Source organism: Mesoplodon densirostris, chromosome 2 (assembly GCF_025265405.1).
Source record: "Mesoplodon densirostris isolate mMesDen1 chromosome 2, mMesDen1 primary haplotype, whole genome shotgun sequence".
Classification (NCBI taxonomy): domain Eukaryota; kingdom Metazoa; phylum Chordata; class Mammalia; order Artiodactyla; family Ziphiidae; genus Mesoplodon; species Mesoplodon densirostris.
The window spans coordinates 17,146,020-17,158,317 of NC_082662.1; the positions used below are offsets into that span (position 1 = coordinate 17,146,020).

General features: G+C 36.8%; 1 protein-coding gene across 12 annotated transcripts in view; it reads right to left on the bottom strand.

Annotated features, from left to right (window-relative positions):
* EIF4G3 (eukaryotic translation initiation factor 4 gamma 3) overlaps positions 1-12,298 on the bottom strand; it is a 390,751-nt gene that overhangs the window by 174,286 nt on the left and 204,167 nt on the right. For 8 of the 12 annotated variants that reach the window (XM_060089108.1, XM_060089099.1, XM_060089106.1 and 5 more), the window contains one exon: positions 9,105-9,137. The exons of the other annotated variants lie outside the window; for them this stretch is intronic. In XM_060089108.1, coding sequence (XP_059945091.1) covers positions 9,105-9,137 — 33 coding nt within the window. The remainder of the gene's footprint in view (positions 1-9,104; positions 9,138-12,298) is intronic. 12 annotated transcript variants of the gene reach the window in all.

A 12,298-nucleotide genomic window follows, 5' to 3' on the forward strand; every position in this document is an offset into this window, starting at 1 on the left:
GATAAGACTGTTTACTTAAGCTGCTCTGAAAGAGAAACAAACAAATGTTTCTAATGATACTCTTAATATCAACATATAGCCAAGCCAGTAAAACACAAAATTTGTGGTTATGTGGACATACCATATATTTTTTATATACTAAGATTTCAGCTTTGAAGCTAAGTAGAAACTTGTATTAAACAGGAACACTAAATAACAACAATGAAGACTCATATAGCACTTTAAGCTACCAGGTATCACTCTAAACTCTTCACATATATCAATATATTAAGTTATCCTCACAACAAACCTCTAAGGCAGGTACTATTTTTAACACCACCATTAGATATATGGGGAAACTGAGGGACAGGGAGATTAAGTAACTTGCTAAAGGTCTGCCATGTGTAATTTAAACACATTCAGGTTCTGGGCCTGTACTTTTAACTGTTACACACTCTAACTCTCATGAAATGGAACACCCCTCATAATTTCAAACAAGTGACATCAGTCAGAAGAAATCTTTTCTTTTCAAAGGCTGAAGGGATATGGCAGGACGTTTATCAAAGTACACTGATGGGTAGCAGATCCCTCAATCATAATTGATTTCTGATAAGAAAAACACTCCATCAGCCACCTCATGAAATTCATGTTTATCATTCAGGAAAACAAATTTCTCCTACCTACAAGATTCTAATTCTCTATCTCCCTTAGAGTAACTGAAACTTGTTCATATGCTTTTTTATCCTTGGTACATTTAACAGGCCTACTTTTACTCAACTTCACTCACTGCACTAGGATTTTTACTATGACAGGCTATTTGGAGCTTGTCTTTCCCTTTATAAAGTACACCATTTCTCCCTCCCTCTTTCTCTTTCTCTCTCACTCTCAGTCACACAAACACACACACAACACATGAGGTTCTAGTATCTCCAGGACTAGAAAAGGTGTAACGGTTGGACATGCAAAGAAATAAAAAGAAATAGATGCTCTTTTTTGTACTCCCTCCTAACCATTCAATTGTAAATATAGAATTAGATTTAATAGTCAGTAGGCATGGCAGCAAACCACAGCTTATTGAAAACAGTGTGTGGATGTGAACAGGCTTTCCCAAACTGCTTGCAAGGCTTCTGAATCCTTTTTCCTTTCCACTGAGTGCTGAAGAAACATTAAAAGAATCAAACTGTCCTGTTTTGGAAGGACAGTACAGGCCATTTAGTCTAACCATATACCTAAAGTTTGAATCTCTTATATGACATGCCTTTGAGGTTATGAGACTTCAGCAACTCAGGACACAGTTCCATTTCATTGTTAAGTGGAGTTCTGACACTGCAAGAGTCTCTCCTTCTACTGGCTCCAAATCTATCCCTCTGTACCATCTACCCTCTGGTCTGACATCTATCCCCAAAAAATCACATCAAAGTCAAACCCTTCCTCCCCAGGAGTGACAAACCTCTGAGTTATCTGAAGACTGCCATCACTGCCAACTTACACATCACCGTTTTTTGTTGCAAACCAATCACCACCCTCCACCCCCTCTCCTTCCAAACAAGATTTTTAAATTCCCTAACCAGCTGACTCTTTTTTCTCAATCTTCTCCCACTGTTCAAAGTTCTCAAAGTAGAGAGCCAAACCTAAATATCCGGGTCTGCCCAGACCATACCAGGCCCTCAATGAATAAACACCTGTTGCTGAATAAAGGAACAATATATCTCTTTTATTCTGGCCAACTCTGTTTACATTAATGAACAAGGATCACAGGATCACAGGAGCTCTTTTGTCAACCACATTTTACTACCAATTAGTACTGAGTTACAGTCATCTAAAATTCTTTAATATTCTTTATATATAACCTGGCAATAAGTTATGTTCTTCATTTCTGTGTGTACTCTTATAGTTGTGTTTTGAAGTTCATATAGGAATCTAGTGTTTTATTCCTTTGAAAATTAATCTGGCTAATTTCAACCCATCATTTCAGATTACACAGATTTTTTTTGGATTCTAAATATATCATGCAATATCAAAACTACATGACCATCAGCAAATTTGACAGGCATGGCATTAATCCAAGTCACTGATAAAAAATGCTGAAACGGGACAGGTAAGGAGAAAAGAACCTTGTACAACGTAAATATCATCTCCAAACCTGATTTCAATCTGTTTAGTCTTTTATCTTTCAATGGTCCACTAGTATGTCAGGAAAACAGCAGAGGAAGATGACAGCCCTCATTTGAGGTGGTACTTCGGGTAGCTCCAAAGGGCTAGGATACATTTAAAACAGAGGGTGAATTTATAGGGTACTTAAGATTGCTGACCTTCACAGAAACACTCTAGAAGCAAGAAGGAAAAAGTTACCTCTTGGAAAATCCTTCTAAAGACGTAGTAATTATAGCTTTACCAAAGTTTCCTGGCCAATAACAATGGTAATAAATGCTTTTTGAAGATGCTGTTAATTTTTTTTTTTTTTTTTTTTTGGCCATGCTGTGCAGCTTGCAGGATCTTAGTTCCCCAACCAGGGATTGAATCCAGGCCCTGGCAGTGAAAGCACCTAGTCCTAACCACTGGACCACCAGGGAATTATCCAGATGCTATTAATTAGAATATATCATTTTCTCATGACTTTGCTCTCTTGAACCATCAAAAGACAAAAATATCTCTAAAAAACTATATAATAACCAGAAATTCTTTGAAAAACACCTATTCATTTTCAGTAACCAGAAAAAATCTTATTCAATCACATTAGTTCTTCCTCTGCCAAAAACCACTGAGAACTTATTAATTTGCAAAGCAATAAAAACCATATGAAAACTATGTTTCTGAAATCCCTAGCTTTTTGCATATATAGTTCAACCTACTGGAGGGGTAAACAGTAAGAATCTCAATTAAGAATTTGTTAGGTTGGGACTTCCCTGGTGGCGCAGTGGTTAAGAATCTGCCTGCCAATGCAGGGGACACGAGTTCGAGCCCTGGTCTGGGAAGATCCCACCTGCCGTGGACCAACTAAGCCCGTGTGCCATAACTACCGAAGCCCCCACTCCTAGAGCCTGTGCTCCGCAACAAGAGAAGCCACTGCAATGAGAAGCCCACACACCGCAACGGAGAGTAGCTCCCGCTTGCCAAAACTAGAGAAAGCCCGCACACAGCAGCTAGAGAAGACCCAAAGCAGCCAAAAATAAATTAATTAATTAAAAAAATTTTAGGCTAATATCTTTTTTTTAAAATTAAGTACTTAAAAAAATGTTAGTGCTATGATTTTCTGACAAGTTAGAAATGGACGAGTAGTAAAGACTCCATATAATGGGATATCATTCAAGTATCAATCAGATATTCTGCTGACTTACAACAATTTATAATGGTTATTCATGTAAAATTCTTTGTTTTCCTGCATGTAACACATATTATCACATAATTTAGATTTCACTAAGAATTAGGAAATGTAAGCCCTATAGCTGAACCATCCAACAGGTAGCCACTAGCCATATTTAGTTACTTAAATTTAATTTAAAATTCAGTTCTTCAGCCACAATGCACAATTCAAGCACTCAATAGTTACATGTGGCTAGTAGCTACTACAGTGAACAACACAGATACAGAAGATTTTCGTCATCACAGAAAGTTCTATTAGACGGTGTTACCGTAGAGGATTGTCAGATGGAGGAAAGAAACCCTTAAGGATTCTGTCAGGAAGAAGAAAGTGTTCTATCAGATCATAATGCAGAGTCTGGGAAACAAGCATCCTTGGAGAACACTTCATTCATAGGTAAAAATAGCTTGGGAAAGGGGAAAGGTAGGCTGTCTCACTGCTAAAGGAAACTGACACTTCTCAAGGGCCTATTATGTGTCAGGCACTGTGACAGGCTGGTACTTTTATTCGCCACAATACCCTTAGGAAACATGCTGTTATTATAACACCTCAATATTACATCATTTGTAAGCATATTTTATCCATTTCACAGATAAGAAAGCTGAAGTCCAAGGTTAGTCTGCAGAAAAGGTTAGACTGAATCCCAGTTATGCCAACTCCCAACCTATATTTTCTTCACTGTCTCTGCTGCAATCCTACAACTCCTTGTGAGGAAGGCACCAGATAAAACTGCCCATCACTGGCCTACATCAAGCTCTGAAAAATACAAGAGTTATGGTGATGAGACTGCATAGATGCTTGGCCAGATTTCCTATCCATTAAACTCTGATATGCCAGGTCTGGTCCCAGAGGCAAACCCAAAGCCTTCATCTATTTTATTTTCCACATCTAAGAAAATGTCTGGAGCAATACAAATATTTCTCTACCAAGGACTAGGACTTCAAATGTAACAGCACAACTTGGAGAACAGAAACCTTTAGAGGTCATAATTGGAGGGAGGGGATAAACATAAGCCAGCTGTTTCTTTTTTTTAAATCTTTTTGCAAAAAGTACTACAATAGGAAAACATGCATAGTTTCAATGCTTGCCCCAGGTAACATACTCCTTGATGCCACACACTGTTTTTTTATGAAGCTTATTATTTGTTTAAGCTAAATCCAATTAATTTGAACACTATGTGAACTAAAATCACATGCCAACATGCTGCAAAATGTTTTTGTTCCACAAACACTTTAAAATACCAATTCCCTGGTTTTCCTCATAATGCAAAGACAATTCAGCCATAGTATATAACCAACGCTTGTATTTCTTGTGAAATCCAAAAGTAAAATAAGGACAGGAACATAAGTAACTTTAAACCACAATTACACAAACTTCAATGACCAAAGACATGAAGTTAGTAACACAAGCCAGATCTACATTATACCAAGTCACTTGTTTTAATTCTGGGTGTACGTTCTGTTCTTTCAGTTTCTAATTACCTTGGGATTTTCAAACATCAGAATAAAAATAGTTGACATATTTCTAAAGCCAAGAGTGTTCTGCATATAAAATAACTTAGGACTACTTTCTTTTACCTTTGAAGAAAACTGTTATTCTAAGCTAAAGCTCTCTTCAGATTATAAAATACAAAAAGAATAGAACATCCTTATTAATCTAAAGAATCCCTGCAAAAGCCAAAAATTAATTGTACCAGGAAGATGATGTGGCTGACATAATACTAATTAGAACATGGTATCCCTGACTTGAGGGACCCAAAAAGATCCCTGGCTGGCCACACATAAAGATCTTCTAAATAAAAGCAGTTCCAAGAAACATACACATCCTATAGCAGTTTCTTGGTTGTATTAAACTAAAAATGTTTACCATCCAAAATCTTGTTATTTGTCTCATTTCAATTCTGATAACTTCATTTTACAAAGAAAAAATATATAGGTTCTAGATTACTAGATTATTAGTTTTCTTTTCCCAAGCAATTACCTTCAAATAGCTCATCTAAATAACTACTGATTTTTTTTTCTTCGCATCGTTTTGCCAACTAAAAATTGGCACTTGCCATCTGCCTCTACAAGGATTAAATCACAAGCTGCTGCAGCCGCTGACCTTCAACACACACTGAAAGGAGTTCAGGGTGGAGATGAGGAATGAGGCGCTCTGTGCTCCGAGAAAAACTGGCAGAACAGGCCTTTAGATAGATATTTTCAGGAGCTGATTTTATGAGCGCAATTCTTGGATCTCCTCGTATCTAGAAAAGCACTAAAATCCTTCACGGTGACGTCTGCTCCTCGTGACTAGCAGTAACCTTCACGAGACTAGCGGCAACCTTCTGCAAAAAATATGTGCTTGATTACACGCACTCCTCCTTCACCAAAATCACATCTATAACTGACCTTCCCCCCCTCTACCTCTTTGGAGGAGTTTCTCAGAGCTTTCTGAGATGCTGTCTCCCAGGCTATAGTCCTCATTTTGCCCCAAATAAAACTGAACTCACAACGCTCACCTTGTGTATTATATTTAGTCAACAGTTTATAGAACCAATTGTTACTAAACATCCACGAGAAGTTATGTATTTACTATGGGACTTTAGAATCATCAATCATAGGAAACATCATCCAGCATCAAATTATTTTGTAAAAAAAAATAAGATCAAAGCATGAAAGGACATATGATTGGAAAGGCAGTCACTGATGAATAATGTAATAAAGGAGAAATGAGGAATCTATTCACTAATTCTAACTAGTCAAGACTAACTCTAACCCTTGATTTAATTCTTTCTGGCCAAAGCAAACAGCCGAAGATGAAAAAACCATTTGGGCCTTCAACTTTTGAGTCTTAATCACAACAAACTAAAAATATCCCAAGACAAAGATGTTTTCCCTTAAAAAATATATTTTCTGTATACCACTCAACTTTTGTTATCAACTGTATTGCTTTCATTATGCAAGCCTCTATATGTCTTGTTTTGTATTATGAGCATTGAATCCATGCTTCTCCATGAACCTCTTAGGGTTTAGGTCTCTATGTGGCTTAGGTTTGAGGAGAAGATCTCTTAAATACAGACTTCGGCCAGGGATTCTTACATGGGAACTAGTATCACCTCCACAGAGTGTATCTGGAAATGTAGGAAGGTGTATTTTGTTTTGTTTTTTAAATTGTCACTGGGGGAATTCCACTGGCATGTATGGCCCAAAAGTTGCTAAAGCAACTGCAATATACAGGGCAGTTTTTCATAACTGGTTATTCCATCCAAGATGCCAATACCAACTCCACAGTGAAATAAGCCGAACTGGCTCCTACATTCCTGGATACAAGACAGCAAACTCTTCCTAACAGTGTACTCCATGCTGTTCCACAACACTGGTTCAACTACACGCTGCTCAGCAGTGTCACTTCAACCACACTCGCCCCTTCTCTATTTCTCCAAGGTAGCTACTGCAGCAGCCTGAGCCAAGGTTATGTATTTCCTTACTCACTTCATTCTGTGAGGTATAAGGAAAAAAATTTTAATTGTATTTAGGAAGGAAGAATACCAGAGTAAAAGTGGCCAGCTACCCGAAGTTTTTGTATCCAAAAGCAATGCTCTGGATTTATGCTGCATCTCAAGAACCCATCTTCAAGAACTAGTGTGGGGGGCTTCCCTGGTGGCGCAGTGGTTGAGAGTCCGCCTGCCGATGCAGGGGACGCAGGTTCGTGCCCCAGTCTGGGAAGATCCCTCATGCCGCAGAGCGGCTGGGCCCGTGAGCCATGGCTGCTGAGCCTGCGCGTCAGGAGTCTGTGCTCCGCAACGGGAGAGGCCACAACAGTGAGAGGCCCGCGCACTGCGAAGAAGAGTGGCCCCCGCTTGCCGCAACTAGAGAAAGCCCTCGCACAGAAACGAAGACCCAACACAGCCAAAAATAAATAAATTTAAATTAAAAAAAAAAAGGCACAGCTGGTATTCTTAAAAAAAAAAAAAAAAAGATTTTCCCAAAGATGACAATATATAAAGGCTTAAATACAACATCCCTATCTGAGGACCACTGCAACTGAACCCAAATAATAGAAACAGCCTTATATGAAGGAGCTCAAAAACCTTTTTACCGAATCACTAGTTTCTTTTTACTCTGCTTCTTAAACGGAGACCTTCCAGCTTTCTGTCAGGAGTAACTGGCTTTACCCCTGACTGAAATGTTAACCCTGCCTTTTTTATGGCCCTTGACTAGATCTGTTCCCAGAAAAAGGTATAATCAATCTTTTTACCTAAGAGATTATCTATTTTTTTAATTATTAGTAATCTCATCCCCTAGATTCGTAGTATATGTCACTCTGCTAATCATTTTATTTGTATTATCTCATTTACTCTTCACATTAGTCCTGAGATGGTATTGATACTGTCCCCATTTTACAGATGAGAAAACTGAGGCTGAGAGCAGTAAGTAGATTGCCCAAGAACACCCAGTTAATAAGGAAGAGTTAAATCTAGGTCTAGCTGACATCAAAGTCCAAACTCTTCAAGTATTTTAACAATGCTATCTCTATCAAGTAAAAGATACCCCTGAGTTTTCTTTATCAGATCCAAAGAATTGCCATCCACTTCATATAACCACCTCTGAGTTCTCCTGCTAAATGTCTTTAACACCTCAGAATTTGCTTGGCTTTTACATCGTCCAAATTGGAAAGACTGTATTTTGAGAAGTAGAGCTTTGTATTAAATCACTGCTAGATAATGAAAGGCTTCAATTAAACAATAACCATTTACTCAGTAATAAGAATTCTAAATATGATACCACAGGTAAACGCTGGTAATATTCCTCTCATTTTATCAAACCATACCAAGTTGCATGACAATATTAAAAACAGCCAACACTTACTGGCTGCTTCTTTTATGGTAGCTGACTTACATATATTATCTGTGATGTAAAGGGTATTTACCCCATTTTACATATGAGGAAACTGAGGCTCAGAAAAAGAACTGCTTCACTCAGCTGGTAGGTTACACAGTAGACTGGTAATATAAACCCAGATCTATCAGATTTAGAATTTAGTAGGCTCTTTCTACTACGGAATGAGAAAATGTTTCAGAACACTTTGGGGAAAAAACCCTGCAAGTCTTTTTCTTTCTCCCAAACCATCCCTTCTAGTATATTCCTGCTAAATAAACTAGTGTCTGCATAAACATTTTTGAAATTTTAATTTATACAATTACTTCATTTAAAAGAATAGGCTAAAAATATTAAAATTAAATAAGGTATCTATTTTCTATATACCCTAAGAATAAAGATAATTCTATGCAGCAAATGAATGTATATTATTGTTAATGAATCTGTTATTAGGTCTAAGTTAGTAACTGAGATTAAGTGGTTTTAGAAATACTAATGCTATTTTATACACATCAATACAAGTTACATCAGGATGTTAACAGAAAACCCTTAGAATGTTGCCTATTCCATTCAGTTAAATTTAAACTTAATACAGGTATCCACAAAATCTGTAAGGGCTTAATATATCTAAACATTTTCAAGGTCCTCTAAATTCAGAGCAACTATTTTTTGGAAAGTAAAAAAACTCTATTATTTTTAAACTGTGTAATAAACAGAAGGAAATTGGTTTGTTAATAACAAAATGCTGTGAAATACAAAAAGAACTGCATTACCTCAGACCGAAGCTACTCCAGAAAAGACTGGTTTGAGTGGGTCCATGGAATGGCAGCATTCTAAGAGTCAGAAACTACTAAAGCCCCCACCTATTAGTTAAGGGTAATAGTGAAGGGGCAAGGGTACAGTACCTGATGATGGGCAGGTCGAGGCCCCGCTGCAAACTGAGAAAAGGAGGGAAAACAAACACAAAAGGAAAGGCACAAAGAGTCAGAAACACCACAACAAAAACCAAAATGTCACACATTATGCCAAAAGAAATAAAACCCACAAGAAAAAAAAAACACAAACAGTCAAAGCTTTGCTGCAGGACAGTGACAGACAGGTACTGAGAGTCAAGAGGTTAACACCTCTACCAGAAATAGTTTGCCATTTATCAGCTGGGAGAGAAACAGCTAAGCTGTTAGGCACATAAAGGTGCTTCTCTGATAGGAATTTTTTTAAACCCTAAAATAAAGCAAAAGAAAGTTTGAAACACTAAGTGGTTATATTAAGACAAATATATGAAAAGTCAACTATGCTTACGCAACTGATATAACTAGAGGGAATGAGAAATGCTTTTACATTACAAGAAATAGCCAGGAGGTAATTATAATGTCCAGTAGGAAATAAAGAATGTAATAGGATGGATTTCAAATTTACTTAAGTTAAATGGATATCTCACACATGAAATGGAAATTTCAGTATCTTCCTTTGTTTCTTGGAGTTAAAGATTAAAATTTATCTATTATAAATATATAAGCATATATAAATATATATAAAATATATTTGTGATATATAAATATATGTAAATATATAAATAATTATATATATTTAAATTCAATTAACTAGTAATGTTTAATACCAGGCATATGAAAGCAAACAGTAGTAAAGAACATCATTCTGTAACATGAGTAATCAAAGCGGTACTATTATAAGCTCAAGAAGAAAAAAAGAGTAAAAGTCAAATCTCTCAATTACTATTTATACACAACAGCACAAGACTGTATACATGTACCTACTGCTATCTGATATTGAGAATAAAAGCCAAAGAAAACCTAACTTCTTAGTTAAATCATAGAGTACTTGAAAGCGGATAATACATATTCCAACTCTTACTTTCACTAACTTAGAATGGAAGAAAAAGCTTTTTCACCCATCAAATTTTAAATACAAAATCCCTAAGATCAAATAATTCTTCATCATAGCAAAACTGGGCTTCCAAAGTGATTTTACTAAAAAGAACAAAGGAATTATTCGGGCACGTAGAGTCATGTACTGGCTACCTACACATTAACTACTGAAACGTTAACCACCCTCTTTAACAGTTAACAGAAAATATTTAGTAAGCAGTTTTGAATGAAAACCTTACAAGGATTTTACTTAAAACATTAAAAAAGCTAAAATACATATTTTCCTTCAGTTGTTTGAGCCTTCCTTCCGTTAGCTCATTATAATGGGTAAACCAGACTGAAGATGAACTAAGAAACAAACCCTCATACTCAGAATTTAAGTTACCCACAATAGCATATGCAAGAGATTTGGAATTATTTCCTCCACTGCCATTACTTAATATAAAAAATTTTCAAGAAATTGCAGTGGGTCACAAGCCACAATGTAGGAGATGACTGAAGACAGCCCTATCAAGAATTTACCTTAGAAGCTAAAATGTATACCTATTATTCAAGTAATGAAAAGTACCTTAACATATTTTGAAGTTATTCAGTACAACTTAATGAGCTCTCCATGACCTGTACGATTAAAGTGTGTTAGCCAGCCATTATATCTGCTAACAACCATTGTAAAATAGTTTTTCAGAATGATGATAATGGCAGCTACAGTTCTTGCAGAACATTTTCTCTTCAAAGAAACTGATGTCTTATATTTTCAGTTTTCCAACTATGAAAAGAACACAGATCAAACCTCTACCATGGACATCAAGCTTCAAGAATAGGTTAATACCACCCAGGTGGTATTAAAGTGTGTGGGGGGGGTAGAAGTGAGATGTTTCTTCATGACACTTTTGAAGGAAATGGGAGAGAAGGGCCACGTTAAAAAATTAACCTTAGTACAGTAGTACCTGTCTTATCACTGTTCCACAGAAAGGCCCCATTTCTAAGGCTCTAAAATAAAAGTTGAAACTATATATTTGGAATGTTCCAGTCAAAAGAGAATTTTCTATGAGCAAGAGGACTACCTTACAAAATTACACATATATTAAAAAAAAAGTTAGTGGGAAAGTATCCTAGTCTATTTTGCACTAGTCACCATTGGCTATTGAGTTTTTCATTTGTAATGACAATAGTCTTAATCCTATGGGTAACTGTAAGCAACAGAACAAACTGTAGTCGCTGCTGGCTCATATTAAAAATAGAAACTTTTGTTTCTTTTTTCTTTTTTTTTTTAAAGAGGGGTCTTTAAGATGGTGAGGACTGTAGATATTAAGGAAAGCAATCTTCTGTGAACTTGGATCCAACGTTAATGCCACCCACTCAACCACCCACCCACTCACTCACTCTTCTGTGCACAGTTGGTAACTGAGCATGGCCAACATATATTGATATAATTTTGGCACTTAGCACCACAGAATATAAAAATAACCAACGGTTACAGGTTACTGCAAAAGCCAAACTGTCCCCCTCTCCCGATTAAGCATTCAATAGTTTCACTATTTTAGAAGCTATTAAAAAAAAATTACAGTTTAAAGAGTTCCAATACAACCAGAAAATGGAACATATAGGTAGCTTATCACTATTTTTTTTACTTTTAAACAAGACTTTCAACAATATAAATTTAACTAAGATACTAAGTATCGAGTAGAAATACAGGCACAAAGATCACCTCAAGGAGGGAGAGGGGCCATTTGAAGCCAGTTGGATTGCAAAGGCAGCTGTCCAGGGAAGAACAGAGAAGCCTAAACTGTGCAATTGCCAATGGCCCATTAATGCAGAAATAGAACGGAGTAAGCTTTAGCTGCTCTACAAAGCCATGGGAAGAGTCCCTTCCTTAGTGCAACAGCTTACCTCTCCTCACCAGTTGGGATAGCTGTGGGATGGATGAGACTAGACTATGGCAACTTGGGATGTCAGAAGAAATGCAATCCTGCCAAATTCCAAACCCAACTTCACCCTCCCAGCACCAACACAAATGAAGCAAAGAAAACTGGACCCAAAACAACAAGCAAGAGTAGTGTCGGGTCTGCTAGTCTTGCACTTGTTTTGGGGCATGTAATGGAATGTTATGTGTGTGGTTTTTAGTAATGGGGGTGGTAATGGTCACTAGCAGAGCAGATGGTAAAAATTGCATAGAGGATAGTGTCTGAAGAGTTTATGACCACAGAAAAATG